This window comes from Mytilus galloprovincialis, chromosome 14 (assembly GCF_965363235.1).
Source record: "Mytilus galloprovincialis chromosome 14, xbMytGall1.hap1.1, whole genome shotgun sequence".
Taxonomy (NCBI): domain Eukaryota; kingdom Metazoa; phylum Mollusca; class Bivalvia; order Mytilida; family Mytilidae; genus Mytilus; species Mytilus galloprovincialis.
In genome coordinates this window covers 29,830,608-29,846,588 of record NC_134851.1, presented here as the reverse complement: position 1 = coordinate 29,846,588, position 15,981 = coordinate 29,830,608, and the positions used below count along the sequence as shown (strand labels likewise).

General features: G+C 31.1%; 1 protein-coding gene across 1 annotated transcript; it reads left to right on the top strand.

The window, feature by feature from the left end:
• Positions 1-206: 206 nt before the first annotated feature.
• On the top strand, positions 207-14,659 carry LOC143059424 (opioid-binding protein/cell adhesion molecule-like). Its single transcript, XM_076232915.1, has 7 exons — positions 207-333; positions 3,982-4,248; positions 4,905-5,171; positions 9,984-10,250; positions 10,855-10,959; positions 12,734-12,761; positions 14,530-14,659. Exons 1-7 carry the CDS (start codon positions 207-209, stop codon positions 14,645-14,647), a joined length of 1,179 nt encoding a protein of 392 aa, XP_076089030.1. The 3' UTR covers positions 14,648-14,659.
• The last annotated feature ends 1,322 nt before the right edge of the window (positions 14,660-15,981 follow it).

Here is a 15,981-nt window from a genome sequence, read left to right as displayed (position 1 = left end):
CATCCTCGATTGAAACAAAAGCTTTTTCGAATGTATTTAATATATGACAATATTTAACCATGTGCACTTTTGTACATCAACTAGATGAGACGGTGGTTTCAAGCAGGTATGCCACGTTTGAAGAAATAAATGAAGGTGAAACGAAGGCATTATGTTGCGATAAGACTACGGTTTGGGTGTCGAAGAAAAATAAAGCAATAATTGTTATGCATAATGTAAACGAATCTTGTTACACCATTCAACATGTTAATCGAGATGATCAAGGAAACTATACGTGTATAGCCGACAGTATTGATGGAAGAGGATTAGTTACTACTGTTCTCAAAGTTAGATGTAAGTGTTCCAAATAATGTTACATAAACATCCGATATGGACATTGAAAACATAATATTGCAAACTAAAATAATGTATTGGTCACGAAAAGCTTTTGTATATAAATCTTTTTTTGCATATATTTGGAAACTTATAGTTGCTTCAATCTTTGGAATCAATCTGTTGTCGGGGGCTTTTTTTAGCTGACCATGCGATGAGCTTTCTGATTGTCGAAGGTAGTACGATTGCCTACCATTGCATAATTTGAAATAAGTTTTCTTATTGGCAATCATATCCAAATCATATCGAGCTGATGCCACAATCAATATCGAAAAGGCCAAATTGTAATCTATAGATAAAATATAAATTTGAAATCAAGTTGACTACTTTCGATATATGTTTTTAGTACTGTTTGTTTCTTTAAATAGATAAACCAGAGGTTTCAATTAAGCAGGGTTCGAAAGAAAATGCAAATGAAGGTGAAACGAAAAAACTTTGTTGTTGTATTGAGAGCTATCCTACACCAACATTAATAAGATGGTTGAATGGGAGTCAACAGATATTGGTTGCATATAATGTTACAGACATTTGCTATACATTTAACAAAGTCAGTCGATACGACCAAGGAAAATACACATGTACCGCGGAGAATATCATTGGAAGTGGATCAAAAACGAACGTTCTCAAAGTATATTGTAAGTTTTGCATTAGTTTGTTTTAATTAATATGATTATAGGTATGAACATTTTGTTATTGGTTTGCGCAATCATGAAATCAGACATCTAGAGAAGTTTGTTTTGGTCCCCGATAATTGGTTTCAATGAAAACAAATAAATGCATATACATGCAAAATGAAACATACTGATAGAAATGAATAACATTAAATACAAAGCATAATTATAACTATTACACAAGACAAAGACCTCATGCATTTAAAACTTATGCCACAATAATCCAAAAATTTACCACTTTCAATCGTTTTAACATTATGCTTTAACAAAAGAATAAAAAGTGGTCTTTTCTTTCATATTAAAAATATAATCATTCCTAGCATATTTGTGAACATACCCATACATTTTTACGTTTGACATTTTGAATGCGCATATTGAAAACTACTGTATTTATTTATTTATTTGCAACGTTACTGATTTCTTAAAATCGAAAATAATAATAATATTAGTTACTTGATGTTCTCAATAAAGTTACGAATTATTTTTCGAGAGATTATAAATGTGTTAATTTGGTTGATTAGTTAACAGAGACCTTGTTAACAATTCAATAATCTCAAGAACAATGAGATTAATACTTATAGATCTGAACAAAGTTTGTTATTAGCTGTCAAATCCTAATTCATATGACGTAGCTAAAGAATGGGCTGCAATTTTGACCCTCTAAAATACATGAATGTTTTAAAAGTTCAAAATAATTGAAAATGGAACAATATCATTTCTTTAACGTTATATATTCTAATACGAAATTATCAAAATTGAAACAAAAAAACATTCAACTTGAGACTTTTCTTTCATTTTATGTTAGTTAGTTCTTCAAGATCAATCATAAAATTTTGCTAAAATCTTTTTGATTTTCAGCTTTTTCCAATCGTTGATGCATTATTTCAATTTGTCATGCATTATTTAACAAATTTGTATGTGTTTTGAAAGATCTACTGTACACACAAGCAGCTTAATTATTATAAATTGATAAAACAATTAACAACCATTGTAATCATCTTTGCCATTTGTTTTCCTTTCAACATGCTCAAATAGATAAACCATTGGTTTCAAGCATTAATGATTTGATTGAAGAAATGAACGAAGATGAACAGAAGAAACTTTGTTGTAATGTTGATAGCAACCCAATACCAACATCAATGATTTGGTTAAATGGAAGTCGGGAAATATTGGTTACACATAATGTAAATGAAACTTGTTACACAATCAAAATGATCAATCGATACGATCAACAAAACTACACATGCATTGCAGAGAATATAATTGGAATTGGATCAGTTTCTGTTGTTCTGATTGTTCATTGTAAGTATATAATTATTTAATAAAAGTTTAAAATATTGAATACAGGACAGGAAACCGGTTTATTCAGGGTCCGGTTTAATCAGGTTTGACTGTACATAAAGAGCATGACAAAATATAACAAATATTCAAAAAGATTGTTTAGTAAAGCCATCTTGTTAGTCTTCCGTTTTCAACCTGTTAACATGTATGATGTTGTGTTTTGTGTACTATTGTTTGCCTTTTGGTCTTTCTGATTTTGTAAAATTGCACTCACACTTACTGTTTAATTGATTATGCATGTTTACACAAACAAACAAAAAATGCTTGCAAATCCAATAACGATTTGTCGACATTTAAGAAATATCCTATTCACAGTTGATGATTAATATGTTCTACTCGTCATTATCACAATCCAATTCTTGTTTCTGGCATGTAAAATACCGAGTTTTACTTATCAGGTGTTTGTATTAACACAAACTGCACGATGGACGCTGTAGAAGATGATGTATTTATCATTTTGATGTGCATTTATTCACCCCAATTTTTGATGGGGTTCGTATCACGTAGTCGTAGTTGTGTTTAATATACAATTGTTAGTATTTTGATTGTTTCTCTCTTTTTACATTGCTTTGTCAGTTTGATTTCGACTTATAAGTTTGTATATTGCTTTGATATTTTTCACTTCATTTTTACTTGGCTGTTGTCACTTTGATTGAAGGGTATGTTGTCAATATTGTGGAATTCTATATGACTGACACATATAAAAATGAAAGGTTTACCTAGCGTAAGAACCAGCTTTAATCCTACATATTCTACAAAAAATAATCTGAATTTAGGAATGTGACAGTTGTTTTCCATTTGTTTGATGTGTTTGTTGTGTTTGATCTTTTGTTGTATGCAATTTGATTAGGTACTTTTAGTAATATAACTTTTTTTACCCTGTGGAAACAAAATGGTTTCTGTGAGAGAATACTGTTTTTCAGTCTTTAGGTTGTCTTCCTTACAGTATTTTGAATTTGTTTGTGTATTGTATCATCTCAATTTAAAAAAAAATGAAATACGTAAATCATGCAAAAATCAATCAACCGATCGTATCATATCGGATACTTAATATGAAAACAAGCAAGATCCAGCCCGGAACAACACTATCGTTTCGGTATATCATCCTGCCTTAATACATACACAGTTTCAACCTTCACATTTATTACTTACGTTTTAATATTCAACAACATCAAAGAAATATATTCCGGAGGTGAATAACCAATTTTGGTACTTGTTGTAGACGACACCGTTAGCGTTTATAGCGGACAAATAAGATGCTCTATTTGTGAAACGAGGCTAAAATTGAAACAAAATTTGGTCAAGAAAGAAAGAACCCGTAAAAGACACTTTCAATTAATTCGGAATGATATCATAATATGAAATTCCAGGACTACAGTTGAAACTATTTTAGACATCATATGATAGAAACTATTAAATGGTAGAATGAACATTATTTATCTTGTTAAGGAATGATTTAAATGTCTCCATTTTTTTAAAAACAATTTGATAAATTGTTGTTCAATATAAACTTCACAACATGTACAAGTGATAATATTTGAATTAAAATATTCGTCCTGTTTTTCAAATGTATGTAAATATGTGTTGTATTTAATAGACAAACCAGAGGTTTCAATCATACATGACTTTTCTGAAGACGTACACGAAGGTGGAACAAAGAAACTTTGTTGTTATGTTGGTAGCAATCCATCACCAACATCAATAAGATGGTTCAACAGGAGTCAGGAAATATCAGTTATAAATAATGCTACAGAAATGTGTTACACAATTAAAAACGTCAGTCGATACGACCAAGGAAACTACACGTGTACAGCGGAGAATATCATTGGTAGTGGATCAGTAAGAACTGTTCTTAAAGTAAAATGTAAGTTTTAGATAAATATTGGATAAGCTGACATATATGGACATTAAGACACAAAATAGCAAAAAAGACTCTCATACACAATGGATATAAGAAGATGGGATACATGTGCCGTTCAAGTCAATATTTCTAAAAGAAAACCCTTTAAGATCATATTACGAGCCTTGGTTCATATCGAACATTATACAAAGAGCCACTAAAATGACTAGTATGAAATAAGTCAAAAAGGAAAACCAACGGTCTATTCTGTGTAAACATGATAAAAAACTAAACGAGAAACACAAAATGCTGTAGATTTTCATGTATTATTATTAAATTTATCTAAATAATAACATATAATACTTTTTATAAATACGTCCCAAACCTTCTCTGTTTTTACATTCTTTATACTTACAAATGTCTGCTTCAAGGTGTACGTTTTGAAGTAAATTTGAAATTTTGGATGCCCAGACCGTTTGTGTACGGGATTTCAATATAGTGTCTAACATTTCAATAGCAATATGTTACCTTCTGTTAAAATATGTGTCTAAAGACAGTATTCTTTTCTTTTCTTTTATATTCTATTCACTTTACACACTAACAACTTCATTTACAATGTATAAAAATAAAACATTCACAACCGATTTTGTTTCTATTATATTAATTTACGTGGTTAATAGATAAACCATTGGTTTTGATCAAGCATGATTTGATTGAAGAAACAAATGAAGGGGAAACGAAGACATTTTGTTGTTATGTTCATAGCAACCCAGCACCAACATCAACGAGCTGGTTCAATGAAAATCAGGAAATCTCGGATACACACAATGGTACAGACACGTGTTTCACAATTGAGAAAGTCAGTCGATATGACAGTGGTGTGTACACGTGTATAGCGGAGAATAGCATTGGAATTGGATCAATAGCAACGATTCTAAAAGTAAATTGTAAGTAAATCAACTATTTATAAAAAAAAAATGAATTATTGACATTAAAAAGAATATAACTAAATGAAGATTGAGTAAAAAATCCAAACACTTTAATAAAAGTGTAAGAATTTGTTAGAATTTTCTAAGTTTTTTTTAAAGTTATTTCCGAACTTGTCTTTATTTTTATCTCATCTGTGAAAGGCGCAAATTTGGACATGGATGCAAAGTTTCAACTTAAAAAAAACCCGCCAATAACTGCTCTATCGTTTCAGGCCAATTCAAGAAAAGTATAACGAATGAGAATTATTATGTAAGAGATATAAGATATAATAAATATTTTACAGAATGGACTGTTAGAGGCTTATATCTTACTTAAAACACTGTTTAACACGTCAGAAATGATAGAACAAAAGAAAAATCAAGCAAAGATTTATTTTCATCATGTATGAAAATCTTTTTGTGAAGAAACTTTCTTTACATTAAAAAATATCCTACATGTTGGCACCTTTAAACAGAAGCTCAATTTAAAAAAAAAGGTAGACAAAAAGAAAGTACAGCTGAAGGTAAACAACATGTAACATATAGTGTAATGATACATGAAGAATAATACACAGGGTATCATGATTTAATTTTGCGTGTGCAAGGACTATTCATATTTTCCGCTGATAGTTTCCGTGAATACCTTTGCATGCGTTTTGTGTTTCAAAATGGATAAAGTGATGGAAGTATATTCTTAATGCGAAACGAAGAAAGAGATGTCGTCATAAGTGATTGTGTTGTTTCCAACTTGGGATTAAAATCAAATATGTATTCAGAATCTATTCAGATACACTATTTTAGTGTGGATTACAAAGAGGATATAGTCAAAGCAACTTATAATGGCAAGTTTTATATATTATATTTCAAAATATTTCTCTCCATAAGTTTCCTGTTCTTCTCTTTATTTTATAATTGGGGACTGAGAAAAAAAGAACAGCATATGAAGACAGGTTCTAGTTGAACCATATCGAGTGCACCGCAGTCGATTTTATTTCAAATATATACTTAATATGAACAAAAGAAGAGATAACAACATGTAATCAGTTTTTTTCTTTTGTTAGAATTTTCAAGAGAATGTTATTGTCGAACCCAAACATAACCACCTGAATATTCCCCTCTCCCTTTTCTGTTTTTTTCTGCAAGGTCGTGTCGCTCTTTTTCCAGTTTATGTGTGTATTGAGTCTCTTGTATTTTTTAAATGTCACCAAAACGTAATTTTGTCTCAATTTTCTTTTTGAAAAACTTTTATAAAACGATCACTGCGAACACAGTGCGAATCGGGCACACGATTGTTTAACTTGTAAATCAACGCCAAAACCTGAAAATTATAAAAAAAACCTCTTATAGTCCCCTAGTTTATGAAGGAAGTTCTAGATTCGCACTCTGTACAACGGATAAAGTTTAGGTTGTTTATGGCCCTTGTATGTCGGCATGATCTATCAAATTTTAGAAGCATTACTTTATTGCTTTTTTCATTTTAATTGTAGTTGAAAATGATGTTAGGAAGAATAAGAGCAACACCAGAGGTCAATTTTAATTACCTAAAGACGGACGAGAATAAATCAACAGTAACTTTTTGAATTAGTGTTTAAAGAGGCAACACAAAAACATGAGAAAATGGCTGTTATATAAGTGTTGGTAGTGTTAAAATTCAATTTGAAAGTGAACTTTTTCCTCTTGATGAGTGACAAAATTATTGTATTGGAAGGCGACTTTAATAAAATGTTTTTTTTTAATTATCATTTGTTCTTTGGTTGTATTTTTGTTTACATGATGAAATCAATTGGGGTATTTACAGCTAATTTCTTAATGCTTGGAAAGTAAAGCTTTGGCTGGATTGCTTACTTTGTTTTAACAAAATTTAACCTAAGCTTTGTAATTAAGATTGACATCTGCATACTATATATATATATAGGCATATCTAAACCTGTCTGCAATTTTATGATGTGAATGAACGTTATCCCAATTACAATTGTTCATAATACAAACAAAGCAATCAAGCTAACCAAAGTCTTGCTCTTCAACCTGTAGGAAATTACCTGTAATAGTTTTTTTTTAGTGATTGAACTATCATTTTCAGTTATGCATCCTTTAGCTGTCCAATATTTTGAAGAAAGAAGAGGGCTATTTTAAAAAAAATATTGGACAGCTAAAGGTAACATATTGGTTTCTTACAGGCTAATAATAGTCCTATCACTTGAATAAAGAACAGGTAAAACAATAGAATGACGTCACAACAATGTTTTAATTATGGTTAATTCTGATTAAGGTATACGTTTAAAACCAAAGTATGATTACCCAATTTAACAGAATTTTAACAGATAGGAGTCTCTGTGATTCTTATTATTGTTATATGGATGCCAGTGTTTACATATTTGTTACTGCGTTGATGAATTTCATATAAAAACATTCAATATAATTAAACTTTCAAAACTAGAACAATGTAAGATTGGAAGTGCCTTATAACTTATATAACATGCATAACTGACATGTTTGAAATATGATCGGAAAGTACTAGTGTTTATACAATCGCACATTCACGTATTCACTCATTCACTCATTCGAACATTCATGGAAGTAGATCTTCGCGATTCTTGCAACTTGTGCTGGAATTCGGAAATGAACTATGGCGAATATTTTGCATAAACCGTAAAATACCAAAAAAACAATAGTGACAACATTACTTTCTACAATTCATACGTCCGAATAAAATATAATACCGATTTGATATGCAGACGAATAGACTACAATTAAGTTTTGCTGACGTCAACCCTGTACCACTGCATTAACCTAAGTTTTAAATGGAAATATACAAACTAAATATTTATAAACTATCTTGAACCCAAAATGACAGGTAGAGTAAATATAAAAACTGCAAAATGAGCATCGTTGACAGAAGATTTGATAAGGTTATAGCAAAAAACAGGTACTTTCCTCGAATTTTTAAATGCATCGTTAAACAGTTTTTGCGACGCATTTAAAGAGTAAGGGGAATATATGTCAAGGGGCGACAATTATTTATCTAGCAATAAACAAAATCATTTGTAGTAACCTGTTCCTAGTAGGATAATCTTACAAATGTTTAAAAGAGAGTGCAAAGTTACAAAAAGATCATTCAATCTCAGTCGTTGATAATAAACTGATAATACCATTGCATTAAACGAAAAACTACGGAAATATCAAGGCACACGGTTTGCAATGCACATCATAAAACCACAAACACTGTTCAACATGTGGCATCTGTCGTGTTGATTATGTTAGTACAGACCTAGTGATAAGTCTGATTCGCAAGGTTGAATTCGAGGAAAAGAGGTTTTGATTATGGTTACAACTCATGATTGTATTCATCATATTTTGAAACGGATGATTTTACCTTCACCACTTGAAATTTTGGTTTTAATAGCAGCAGTATTTCATTATAGTGATTTAGATAATAACACACCGTCGACTGTTGTTCCCAAATTATTAACATTTTATCCTATAATGTCTGTTTGTTTTGCTTATACATGGTTGTCAGCTGTATACAGAACTTTTATACAACTGTCACACGCGGGAGATGTATAGCTGGCTGTAAAATCAGGTGTAAGCAACAATTACCGACAAAAGAATACCCTGTTCCAAATCAGGAATATGACATTTGTTTTTCATTTGTTTAATTTTTTTCATTAATCATTTTTTAATGTACTTTCCGATTAGAATTTTCCGTTTGTCTTACAACTGTTTATCTAAGAAAACATGGTATACTGATTTAAATACTGTGGATTCATTATTAAACGTTCAAAGAATAACAAATGTTCTATATGTTTGTATGCAGACTTCTGCAAACCACAAAAAATAGATATCCACGAAAATTGGTACTCACGAAAATAAATGAATTCACAGTATGTCTTTCAATGTTTAGCCTTTTGTTGACTATGCACATTTTCATATCCGGTTAAAAGACTTTAATAAATGTATTTTGAGTAAAACATTAACTCTGTACAAAAAATCTGTTAATTCAAAACATTAAGTTAACAAATACTTTTTTACTTTTTCATTGTATGCTAGAGCAAAGAAAATTAATCCAATTAAAATGACTTTAGTACCTAAAAATTCTGAGTAACTGTCTTTAACACAGAAAAAATATGAATCTTAAACAGATAAATGTTTAGATACACAACACATATACACAACTGGTAAATTAAGGAGATTTGGTATGATTCAAATAAAACAAATATATAGCAAGGCTCAAATGAAGTCAATGTTAGCAGTAATAGGTAACAGAAATGAACAAAAAACGTATACGGTATAGTCGGTTCTAAGAGGCTCCGATATAAAAAGATATGAAATAATCCAATTAAAGAGCATTTACGACATAATGTTTAAGAAAAATATACAAAAACCAAATATGCCAGCCATTAACGTGCGAGAACCAGAGCACTACATGCCACCGACTTGTTTGGCCTTTTAAACGTTTTTGGTTCAAGTTCACTGATGATTTTTTATATGAAATATACGTGTTGCGCACACATATTGTTGCTGGTATCTACAATTAGTTTATTGGATATGTCAAAGTACCTTGTATGAATGTTCAGGTTGTGAATAGAAATGCTTTACTATCTAAATAAACTGAGAGATTTTTACTTTAAGAGATCATATGCTAACAGCTGTACAATTTAACTACATTGGGTACCTCTTTCAAGATGACGCGTTCTCCTTAAAAAAAATTACACAGTTCTAATCAGTTTAGCTTAACATATGATACTTTTATAACCTATAATGATTTTTTTGTTGTCTTTTTGTTTCAAATAGACAAACCAGTGGTATCCAGGAAGCATGATTTGATTGAAGAAATACATGAAGGTGAAACAAAAAATCTGTGTTGTTATGTTGATAGTAATACAGCAATAACGTCAACCAGATGGTTTAATGGAAGTCAGGAAATTTTCACTACAGATAATGTTACAGAAACTTGTTACACTATCAAAAACGTAAGTCGATACGACCAAGGAATCTACACATGTACAGCGGAGAATACCATTGGAAGTGGATCAATTACTATAGTTCTTCAAGTTAAATGTAAGTAATTATTAAATGTTAAAATACACGTTGACATGAAAATTGTATACATAATACATCGTAAAAATAATAGCAACTACAAATTATCTTTTACACTACAATGCATTGATCAAATTCTTGATTCCTCAATGATTATATTTTAGGTAACTGTTCTAGCCAATATATAATGAAACAACATTTTATTTTACGAATATTTGTTTAATTACATATTTTTACATAAATGCATAAGTGTTTGTTAATATTACTAGCTTTACTTTTTTTCTTGTAGTTACATCATACATTTGTATCATCTAGTGTTTTGGGGTGATGTGTAATAATTTTCATTTATATCAAAAAGATGTGATTCCTTAATGTCTGATACTTTCCATTAAGATTTAGTAATACGAAAGTTGAGATCAAGATTAACACATTTATACTGCTCCAGATATAATTTTCTGTTTATAAACACTGAAACCTTCCATGAACAGGTTTAATAACATGTTAAACCAGTTAAATAAAGCATTGTTACATTATAAATTTGATCTAAAAATACATGAAAAATGCTTTTGTTAAGTGATAATCTTTGAGATTGTATGAAAACATAAAGTATGTTAATTTTCTTTAGCTAATTATCAACTTAAAGAAAATGCACAACCGTTACAAAGTGTTGTCCTTGGGGGATTACTCGGAACAATTGCTGTGCTTGTTGTTGGAATGGGAATTCTGTTTTGTAAGTATAAAGTGCTAGCATTTTGTAAACATATAAGAAACAAAAAACAAAATAGGAAAGAAATGTTTAAGATTTGGAAAACGTTTCGCATGTTTCGTAATAAAAAAAAAGTTATATAAAAATTTGGTTTTGATAAAATTGAGAATGGAAATGGGGAATGTGTCAAAGAGACAACAACCCGACCAAATAAAAAACAACAGCAGAGGGTCACCAACAGGTCTTCAATGTAGCGAGAAATTCCCGCACCCGGAGGCGTCCTTCAGCTGGCCCCTAAACAAATATATACTAGTTCAGTGATAATGAACGCCATACTAATTTCCAAATTGTACACAAGAAACTAAATTAAAATAATACAAGACTAACAAAGGCCAGAGGCTCCTGACTTGGGACAGGCGCAAAAATGCGGCGGGGTTAAACATGTTTGTAAGATCTCAACCCTCCCCCTATACCTCTAACCAATGTAGAAAAGTAAACACATAACAATACGCACATTAAAATTCAGTTCAAGAGAAGTCCGAGTCTGAAGTCAGAAGATGTAACCAAAGAAAATAAACAAAATGACAATAATACATAAATAACAACAGACTACTAGATGTTTGGTAGTACCTGTAAAAAAACTTATTCAAACCAGATAGCAAATCCTCATTTTTACGCAAATGTTGTTTACCGTGCACGGAAATTTAGAAACGATCACGGCAAACATATCTATTCTATAAATAAACTTATAATAAACGGTTACGAATAGAATACTGTAATTATACCATTGTACATTGTTATTATTGGTATAAATATTGATGTTGGTATCAGTAAGGTAAATGCAAACTAAATAGTAATGTTAGATACATATACACATTCATAGATCTACAATCTGTCGATACCTGTATTATAGCACTGCACAAAGTAATGTTTTTCTCTGACTGTTGATGACGTCTTTACACTAAATCCATTTGATGTTGGATGTGCACGGATTGATTATTTAGTCTTAGAAGCCTGTTTTTTTATTAGTTGTATGTGGCTTTGAATTAGCTGTCAGTAACTGCGAGTGCTCTCAGTTTGGTATTTTTTTTATTTTTTTTTGTTGTTTGGATATGCAAGTACCCGGCCACGTCTACACTGTGTTTTGTGAGATGCATTTCTTTTTGTATCAATCTAATGAGATAAGCCTTTTTCAACTGATTTTTGTAGTTCTTATGTTGTATTGTTACACCACTGTCCCAGGTTATGGGGAGGGTTGGGATCCCGCCAACATGTTTAACACCGCCACATTCTGTCTTGAGCCAGGAGGCTGTAATTCAGTGGTTATCGTTTGTTGATGTGTAATTTATGTGTTTTTCGTTATTGTTTGTTTTACATACAATAGGATGTTAGTTTTATTGATTGGAATGTTTTACATGTGTCATTTCGGGGCCTTTTATATCTGACTTTGCATTGTGGCTTTGTTCATTGTCGAAGGCCGTACGGTGATGTATAATTGTTACTTTCTGTGTCATTTGGTATCTTGTGAAGAGTTGTCTCTTTGGCAATCATACCACATCTTCTGTTTTATTTAACAGTATGTTCGAAGCTCCAATCAAATGAAAATTAATCCTTTTATTTGTTTAAATAAGCACTGCATACGATGCTTGAGTGTAAGAATATATTTGTAGACTTGGTTTCCCTTTCATATGAAAATTCAGTGCAATCTTGGGATGAACGGAAATTTAGACAACTTAAATTTTTTAGCGAATTATATTAATTCACTTCATGTTAATCAATTTTAATGTTTTGATTACAGTTCACATGCAACGGAAGAAGAAACAGAGGTGCGTACAATTTAATATGTTTAATATCACAGATAAGAGTATTAATTATCGATTTATAATATTTGTGCATTAAGAAAAGAAGACGCAGCATGAGTGTGAATGAGACAACGCTCCACCTTAGTCACAATGTATACAACGTTAACAATAAGTATCGTACAAAGTACAGAGCCTTGTCTCACACCAAACAGAAAGCTATTAAAAGCCTCCAAATGACTGGTGTTCAACCTCAAACAGGTAAACCAACGGTATAGTTTAATTAAAATTGAAATAATTAAAAACTCATGAACCTTACTAACAAACGACATCAACTGATCAAAAGGCTCTTAACTCATAAACTTAGAACAGGTGTATAAAAATACCGGGTGTTTAAACATTTTAATAGGCGTCAACAATAATAGTAGTATAATGTTATCAGATAAGAAGATGCACTTTAAAATATTAACAGAAATGGCTTACCATGATCACAAAACTTTTCAACAACAAAAATAGATAAACATACATTAATTGAATAAGTTTGTCCATGACGCAATATAAATACAATACTAATAAAACAAAGATACAAGAACAGTTTCAAATTGATAAGTCTAACCTTCAACAAATGGAGTCAAAAAAATCATGGTAAACAGGTAAATTTATTTAGACTAGTTTTGTTGTTAGGAATACAGATGTAAATATTTTTTTCACAAATTAATGAATTTGTTGTTCAGAGTTCATACATGTAACTATTTTAAATTGATGAAACACCTGACAAACATGTTAGTTTATCTAAATCAAAGGTACTTAGTGCTATCGTTCTACAATGAAAAATTACAGGAAACATCACAATCCTTATTACATCCCAGCTCCTTTGTTCTAACAGGGGTGATCTGAGCCGGATCACCCCTACCAGATCACTCCAGTTTGAGTTTCTTTGTTATTCATGCTTTCCTTTGTTCTATAACATTTTGGCGGGAATGTCAAATCCACTACAAAACTTATAATTATTTATACGGAAAAGACTATCTATCAAAATTCACGTAGAAAACATCCAGTGTATATGCTGGTATTCGAACTCAAGACCTTTAGCATATCAAGCCAAGACACATACCACTTCACAAGGATTACTGGTTACGAACTTATAGTAATTTGACATACTTAAAAAAGAAAGATATTCTTATAGGTGGGGCGAGTTGTCAGACCTCTATTCAGTGAGGTTTAAACCTTTTTCGTTAATAAGTGAGTTTTCAGACTGATTGTTCAATTTGGTTTTACACTTTTTTCAAAAATGGGGCGAGTCGGCAAACAAGAGTGGGTCGATTTTCTTATAAAGTGTCGAAATAGTGTGGGCCGATCGGCCAGTGGGGCTAGTTGACATTGTTTGATATCTACTCATCGTGTTTGGGGGTCATAAAGGGTATACATCATATAGTAATATATAAAGTATATTGTAATAGTTGTATGGCGTTCTAAACTAGATTGTGTGAATTGTTTCGTCTAATTTAAAACAGCTGGGATGTAAAATAGTTATCCCACTCGGACTTTGTGTGTCCGCGTCCTTGTGGGATAACTATAAAATACAGCTGGACTCTCAAGAGATTAACTACATTAACTTTATTATGCATTCAGATATTAATGTATCTGTAGTAGGGATGTCAACGATTAGTCGAGTACTCAGGTATCGCTCGGTAGTACTGAGTATCGGTTACCAACTTTATTTTGCAATCCGATAATTAATGGGACTTTAGTGATGAAGATTTGTATCATAGAATATATTTACACATAATTTTAGAATTTTGTCTACAATTAATCTGGGATCTCAAAGAGGAAATGATGATGAGAGTGGTCACTATATGGAGATATATACTATAGATGAGAGCATAGTGATGCCATGGCAAGGTATTGATTGAAAAATAAAATCATAAGATAAGAACTTACAATATTATTCCTTCATCAGATTTGATAGGGGATTTAATGTTAATACACTTGACATAGATACCAGTATTCAAATATTGGGGTGTGCCACACGCACCTGCCCTGTTTAATACTAGGTACAATATGAAGCTAAAAATGTACAAATCAGCATATATATTCAATTCAAGTTCGAATTCTTTACTTGCGTATGTTTGTTTTAACTGGAAGATTATAATTGTTTGTACATTTGTACATTATAAATAGTATGAATTAGTTATTTACAGTTAACGATTTGGAAATTTCAGTCATCGCTGATCTACAACTTTCTACTTCTTTTTGCTCTTTATCTGAACGTCATTGGTGAGTCTTTTGTAGATGACACACGGGTCTAGAGGACACACAAGTCTGGTATTTTTTATGAATTTAAATTCATATGTGCTGTTTCCGAGGACCTGACTGTACAATCCGTTTTTTTTATTACGATAAAGATGGCAATTATAATTCCAGCCTTATATTATTCCTGTTAATTATGTTGTAATTTGCAACGAAAAAAATAAAGTTATCGTGTATGGAAAAGGCCATAATCACGATACATGCACTTTTAGAAATTCTTTGTAGTATGTTAAATGTAGATTAAATGAAAAAAGTATTATTTATGAATGTGCATCTTTTTTTTTTATCCCTTGTGAAATTTAACATTCTTTTATCTTTGATAGAAATAACGTCAATAATGAAATAATGACGCTTTTTCCTTGAGACAATCCTTGGTATAAAACACGTCTTGTATACCCCGGATGTTCCCAGTGTTTCTAACTGATTTCGTAGTGTTATAATATAACCATTGAACTAAATTAATTCATTAAAAATTTTATATAACGCAGCAATATAAAACCATCTAAATTAGTTAAGCAAAAAAGTAATTGCTAAAATAAAAATAGTAAATCAAAATGTGATTTCATTTATTTTCTTCAGAAAACAGTAGACCGATTATAGCTACAGTGGAAAGATCAGTTGTTGAAACCAGAGATATAGATACGATATCTGCAGGAAATTCATCAACATCATCTGACGATGACAGAACCGCTTCGGGTTATTTGGACGATGGCTATGAGCATGCATACAACACGCTGTTGGCAAATAATCGAGATGAAGGCGAACATGTAAGCATGAATGTACGTGATTTCATTTTTGCAGACAACGACAATTCGATTATATCAACAGTCGAAAGAGCAGTTATTGAAAACGTATATATAGGTCTGACATCTGCAGGCCATTCATCAACTTCATCTGATGATGACAGAAACGCTTCGGTATATTTGGACGATGGCTA

What these genes read in the sequence shown, in the direction of transcription:
- LOC143059424 (XM_076232915.1), top strand. Translation starts at nt 207, where the DNA reads ATGCATAATGTAAACGAATCTTGTTACACCATTCAACATGTTAATCGA. An exon ending in TACTGTTCTCAAAGTTAGAT is followed by an intron (nt 334 to 3,981) that starts GTAAGTGTTCCA and finishes TGTATTTAATAG; the next exon opens with ACAAACCAGAGGTTTCAATC. An exon ending in TATAGTTCTTCAAGTTAAAT is followed by an intron (nt 10,251 to 10,854) that starts GTAAGTAATTAT and finishes AATTTTCTTTAG; the next exon opens with CTAATTATCAACTTAAAGAA.